The sequence below is a fragment of the Malus sylvestris genome, chromosome 15, assembly GCF_916048215.2.
Source record: "Malus sylvestris chromosome 15, drMalSylv7.2, whole genome shotgun sequence".
Taxonomy (NCBI): domain Eukaryota; kingdom Viridiplantae; phylum Streptophyta; class Magnoliopsida; order Rosales; family Rosaceae; genus Malus; species Malus sylvestris.
Genome location: NC_062274.1, coordinates 2,940,498 through 2,947,179, shown reverse-complemented (window position 1 = coordinate 2,947,179; position 6,682 = coordinate 2,940,498). Strand labels below are relative to the sequence as shown.

General features: G+C 37.2%; 1 protein-coding gene across 2 annotated transcripts; it reads right to left on the bottom strand.

Annotated features, from left to right (window-relative positions):
* Positions 1-720: 720 nt before the first annotated feature.
* LOC126603695 (probable protein phosphatase 2C 59) lies at positions 721-5,459 on the bottom strand. Of its 2 annotated transcripts, XM_050270647.1 has the most exons (9): positions 5,260-5,459; positions 4,839-5,105; positions 3,469-3,596; positions 2,553-2,651; positions 2,284-2,442; positions 1,892-1,978; positions 1,721-1,812; positions 1,431-1,505; positions 721-1,191 (listed from the first exon to the last, which is right to left on the bottom strand). In XM_050270647.1, the coding sequence occupies exons 2-9, from the start codon at positions 4,916-4,918 to the stop codon at positions 1,033-1,035; spliced, it is 879 nt and encodes a 292-aa protein (XP_050126604.1). In that variant the 5' UTR covers positions 4,919-5,105; positions 5,260-5,459; the 3' UTR covers positions 721-1,032. The 2 variants fall into 2 exon arrangements, with proteins under 2 accessions (XP_050126604.1, XP_050126605.1); XM_050270648.1 differs by lacking the exon at positions 3,469-3,596.
* Positions 5,460-6,682: the final 1,223 nt, after the last annotated feature.

Below are 6,682 nucleotides of genomic sequence, written 5' to 3'. Positions count from 1 at the left end.
CTTTATTTATTTATTTATTCAAATTACCAATGGGAGAAGGCAATTTGGGTATTATAAAAGCTTCCCTTTTTTGCCTTCTCCCATTATACATATAGATATAAGAATAGTTGACTTTGAGAAATTTTGGTGAAGTTGAAGTAGTTCGTACTCCCAACTTGGGCATGAGTATGATACCAAGTTGTTCAAGTATGGCACGAGCCCCCCCTGATAATGACATGTGATTGAAATTGGGTGGTCGTAGCTAATTTCAACAGTGAACTCATTCTTTCATTCCTTGTGCGTTAGATATACCAAGAATGAGAAGATACCAATCTCTTTGCATCCATTCTTGATAAGTAAACACGTCGTTGGAGCTTAATCAAGAGAGTGCATGAGTTGGGGAGTCTAATAGTTGGTGATGAAGGAAATCAAGTTGGTAATTAAGTTTTATTAAGAACTAAATGGAAGATTAACTGCATAGTCAGTTGGCTAGAAATTGTTTCTCACCCCATTGAACTCATTTTTGAATACCCCATTGAATTTATGTTGATAAAAGAAGGGGAATTGATATTTTTAGCACACTATTTTTTTTTTCCTTTTGCACACCCTTGTTCATTCCTAACCTTTGAATTGAACGAATCAAATAAGAATCCAAGGGCCACAAGTAAATAAAGTGTGCAGAAGGAGAAAAATGAGGTGCGGACATTATTTCCCGAAATGAAGCCCAAACATTTCAAACAGTTATAAAAGAAAAGAAACACTAGATTTACAGCAAAGGCAATGAGAAAAACTTTACAAACACATTGACATTTTTCTGCTACACTTGCCACCAAAAGTACGAGAAGCTAGATTCACATACAGAGTTCTATGCTAGAGGCTGATGACATGTAATACACATTAACAGCCTGATAAGTTCCCCATTATGTCTCTCTATCCTTGTTACAGTACATTGCTACCACAGGTTTTCTAAAACCATACCGAAATTTATTGCACCGCCACCCTACCAATAAGGTAGGAATCCAAGTCCTTACTCTGAGCCGGAAAAAAGGTGCTTTAGCCGGAACTGCTTCGTGAGGAGCCCCCTTGGTTAGCCAGGAAACGAACAACAACACACGTGATGTTATCTGCACTCCCCCTCTGATACGCTTCCTGCATTAGCCTCTCCGCTGCCTGCTTTGGATCCTGAATTGGTTTGATCATTGCTACGGCCTCCTGGAAAAAAGGGAAATGAATGATCAGTTGCTATACCAAGCAATCAAATCAGTTTATTAATTAGGACAGGACCGTATAATCCCAGCAAAATAAACACAACCGCCACCATAACATGTAGTCAAGTAGTCAAATACAGAACAATAACTTTTCAGCTTAGGCATGCTGCCATTCACCCGCCCTATCAAATGCCTGGGCAACAAGTACAGAACAGCAAATAAAATGAAAATCCAGGGGCAAACCTCATTGGTGACAACATCCCACAGTCCATCACTAGCAAGGATAAGGAACTCAAGAGAGTTGTCAATCTTTTCCTCCTGCCAACATAAAGCAAGTTAAACAGATATGCCGAAAAGCATCAGACAAATATATATACAGGTTTTTGCATCCTCAGGGTCAGAGGCTAACACTAATCATGAGAATTTAAAATTTTCCCCAAGAAACGTGTTTTCCTCAAAAGAATTCCTTGAAAACCACCGTGTGTGCATGCATCAGTATATTGACTATTAAATATCAACACAAAGGATCAAACCTGGATTTCTGGATCAGCAACAACATACTGCTTCAACAGCCTATCACCAAATGCACGAGAAACAGCAAGAACACCTCCAACTCTCCAAGTTCCTATTGTTACAATCTCCGTCATCAAGAACACACTCATATACCATTTCATGAGAAATCTTAAAACGATAGTAATCCTTACCAGCCCACATCACAAATCCTCCTGCATCCTCAATCCGTTGCCGCTCATCAGTCTGGTCTGGCTTGTGATCTCTTGAAACAGCTATAGCTGCAGGATACAACAGAATAATATTAAAGACCATGAAACATATGACCACAGTAGAATATAGACAAATGATCAACAAAAATCTCTATAAGCACAAAGTTGCAGAGCCCTATATCCTTTTAGGTCAAATCATTTTCTTCCATACAGAGCTAAGATATTAGCAGTCAAAATTTCTCTCTATCCAGCAGTTACCAATCTCACCAAACAATAGACACAGGACACAAGAGTTCCTTCACCCTCAAAATTGTAGTATTTGGTACAATTATTATGCTAAAACACAATGGAAGGGGGACAGTGCAAAGGCTTACCGCTCCCACCCCTGCATATCACAGCTCTGGAATCACCAACATTTGCAACAAGCAAACGGTCACCAACTAAGATCGCAGTAGAAGCAGTTGACCCAGCATCTCTATTCTGATTATTTTCTGATTTCAGAAATTCAGAGTCTGTATGGCTGTAAGCATCAGCTGCACGGACAGTGAAACAGTAGTCCGAAAACTGTTATTTACTTCCAAAATAGCAAATTGTAAAGCATTAATTAGAAAGCAACCATAAGTTTACTCGTAAGAAGACAAACCTATAGCAGATTTGGTGTCAGAGATAAATTTTGGATGCCTAATCAAATTACTGAAAAGATTTTGCTTGACATACTCAGCAGCACGTGCACCTCCATGGCCTAATTCAATGAAAACACAGCATTTTCACGTTACCTATCCTCTTGTTTCCAAAGGTATGCTATGCAAAGTATATGATGATCAGTCTTCTTGTTTTCTGAGGTATGCATGTATATGATGATAGATATATAAATGTTTACACATAATGAATATATGTCTTCTCTGTGTGAGTACGCTTCTGGAAAAATGTATTAAGTTTAACCACCAACCACCCGATAGCACATGAACCATGACTGACAAAATGACTGCTAACTAATTCAGACTTGCTAAGAATTAATCCAATAGGAAAATAATAGAAAGAATGATTATATAGACAGTCAAACCAGACGGAAATACAACAGAACCGCTGTTCCATGAAATAAGGTTCAAGTCTGATTAGCATTTTAAAGTGAATTAAGCATGTAGAGCATTTAGTATTCCAAATAAGAGTCCTAGAGGTTCATCTGGTCAGAAGATCACCACGACAGTGGTAAAGAACAAATTCCACTGTCCAGCTAGAATAGCTCGAACCCCAACACCAAACTGGTAAGCAGATCATGGGTGAGATCTGATGCAAAGTCAAATCGAGAAAAGATTTGTAACGACAAATGGTCATACCAAGTACAATATTATTGAGTGATAAAATAGTAAACCAAAGAAACAAATGAAGATTATACCAAAACTAGAAGGAAGAAACTTAGCAGAGATCAAATATATACTCAGACACCCACACCCATCTGCCTAATTGGGTATACGTCCCATCCTAAGCATGATTAGGCTTATCCATGTGTGTGCATGGGCAAGCATGTGCACGTGTGAGAAAGAGAGAGAGATATATACCATCAAAAACTCCAAAAAGACCAACTACTTCTCCCTCGACACCATCAATTCTTGTCTCATAAAAGTCTTCCATAGAAGATCTTTTCCCTGGAGAGCTTGCATATCCATAGCTGAACTTTCCGTTCTGACTGTTGCCACATTTAATAACACACTTAGTGAGACAACTCCAAATCATGGTTGAAAATTCCATGGAACAGAAACAGTAAAGAATTAAAAGGGAATATCATTATCCAATTCCAATCTCACATTAAAGAACCCAACTTCCGGGATCAATGCAAGAAGGGAAATAACCGACTCTCAAAAAATTGGATATAAGCTCCATGTTTCCCATATGAGTTCCATCCTTATACACACACACACACACGTGGAGAAATATGCTGACACACGCGCGCGCACACACACGTGGAGAAATAACCACAACTCCCTAGCATAATTGGATACAAGCTCCATTCCCACACACACACACACGTGGAGAAACAACCACAACTCTCTAGCTAAATCAGATATAAGCTCCATTCCCACACACACGCACACGTGGGGTAAGATAAAAAATGGCTATTTTGTCGCACAATTATAACGCCACTGGAAAGCTTTTTCTGCTTGTCCACAATCACAATATTCCAGAGAATATTGTTCCGAAGATCCAAGCAAACGCAAATCAAAAAAATTAATTTGCCCAACGTTTACATTTGTCTGTGACGAACACAACAAGCCGTAATTAGGCGGACACACAAACAAGGGAACATCCCGATACGAAAAAACTTATATTCCAAGTTTCTTCGATCATACATGTCATATCATTTTCCTATCTTGTTTTTGTTTAACATCTTTAAATGATTGGTGAATAAATTCAATCACCCTTTGTCCGAACTATCCACTTAAAATCAAGATATATCACATACTTCAGGACTAGTGGAACATCCAAATCACCCAGACCAGGATAACAACATAGGTCATTTCTTGAAGGTACACAATACACAAAAAACACATCATACCATCCAAATCACACCAAAACTCCCTTGAAATTAGAATTCACACATTCGATATGACATAAAACCCAACTCGAGAATTGCTTCCTGAACAGCTAAAAAATGACACAATAAATGTACCATGAATCACAAATCACAATAACTGCACAAAACAAAACACAACATCTATTACCTTCCCAGGATGAATGCCAAACTAGAAAGAAGATATCACATATGAATCATGATTCATCTCGCATGCTCACCAAACACAACAAAATGAAATCAAAAGTAAAAAAATAAATCAAATAAATTGCACCAAAACAAATTACAACAATCCATACAAATTAAAGGTAAACAATTTAGATCCAAACAAAAAATTGATAAACCGGAGAAGTAACCGACCTGAGGCCGCCGCCGCTAACGGGTGGATCGTCAGCATGGACCTGGGTTGAAGCTGACAAAACTGAATTGAGATAACCCATCTTCTTCTTGCTCGAATTCTCAAATTCCCCACTTCTTGTTTCTTTGAAAATAATGAAATATTGAAGAAAAACAGCAGCAGCAATTGCTATATATACAATTAAACGACCAATTGTTTCCACGCCGAATTATAATTAGCTCTAATCACTTGAGGATCATATCTGAAATCATAAATTCCCAAAATTTAACCTGCAAAAAACGCCCCAAAAAATCAAAATAAAAGTTAAGACCCAATTCACGGATCTTGTTGTTCGTCAATGTAAACCTGTAAAGGAAACACCTTTGAAAACGAATGTGAAATTTGAGAGAGAGAGAGAGAGAGAGAGAGAGAGAGAGAGAGGACCTGAAGAGAAATGCAAAGGAGGTGGCATAGACGGAGGAAGAGAGAGGTGACAGAGAGGTAGAGAGAGAGAGAGAGAGAGAAGTTTAGAGAGAGAAAATAAAGGGAAGGAAAGAAAAGGACGATGAGAGTGATGAAAGACGAGCCAAAGAGGACTCTCTCTCCTCTTCTATTTTTGGTTTCAGTTTTTGGCAAACGCAAGCAGAGGAGGAAGCGATAATAATTAAATAATTAAAAGATTAAAAATTTGAGGAAAGAAAAAAAAAATTCATGAAAATAATAAATTTTGGTAATTAAAAAATGTAATTAAGAAAAATAATAAGGGGTTAGTTTTGGTTGTTGGGTTCGTAGGAAAAAGTGGAGCGAGTTATACGCGTCGCCTCCTGCATGAAGCGATTTACAGTTGGAGGCTTGAGAAAAAGTCAAATAAAATACCAAATATGCAATAAATGCAAATAGAAATGCAAAGGTTATGACTTTCCTTTTAAGTGATTTTCTTTGGGTTTTAAGTCATTTTACGGTTGCTTGCTAAAGTGGGTTTAGGGTTCTTCAACATTAAAAGGAGACCGGCCGGTAGCTTCGTCTCACCTAAGCAGTTCATATTTTCAGGAGCTGAAAAGACTCATGAAAGCATTTAAGCTTCTTTTTTATCATTATCATGCGATACATCATTGTCAGGAATCGGACCAAAGACGTGTGTATCCGGATCTAAAATTCGTACCCAACCATAGGTTCACATGTGGTTGTTGTGGGTTTAGGGTTCTTTGTTGTTTGCATAAATCGCATCCCTAAAAGTTGACTCCTTTTTGGTGAATCAACATTTTTGCTAGAAATTTTGAGAATACTGTCTAGCTAAAGCAATTCTTATACAAAGTTAAGGCGGAATCAACGGGAATCAAGAAAACTGAAAATAGATATAAGTCATAAACTCTAATACTTTTTTGAAAGATATTCTATGAAAGTGTCCGAAGATGTCTTTATACAAATTCTTCTCTTATATTTATTGAATATCATGAAAATTTCTTATTGAGGTCAACTGTCCTGCAAAAATTTAGTCTGCATTATATTGCGGTTTTGATGGTGGTGGTGGCCACGGACCAGGGTGCTTGTGTTAAGGAATTTATTTGACTTATTTATAAACTTGCATTTTTACACCAGAAAAATATTATATTAAGAACGAATGTCAAAAATGAGTAAAAAAGGAATTTAAATTCTAAGACAATAAGCAAATCTAACCTATATAATTTCCCGATGTGCTGTCCAAATCTCATGCGTTACAACTGTAAGGTTGCACGAATCACAAATTATATTTTTTATATTTTAATTATTTTTCTTAATTTTTTACCTGCTCCAAATGTCAACAACTACTTTCGTTTTCCATTGCCTAACTTTTTAAGCAAAAATCCCAATTGGATATTACTAAACA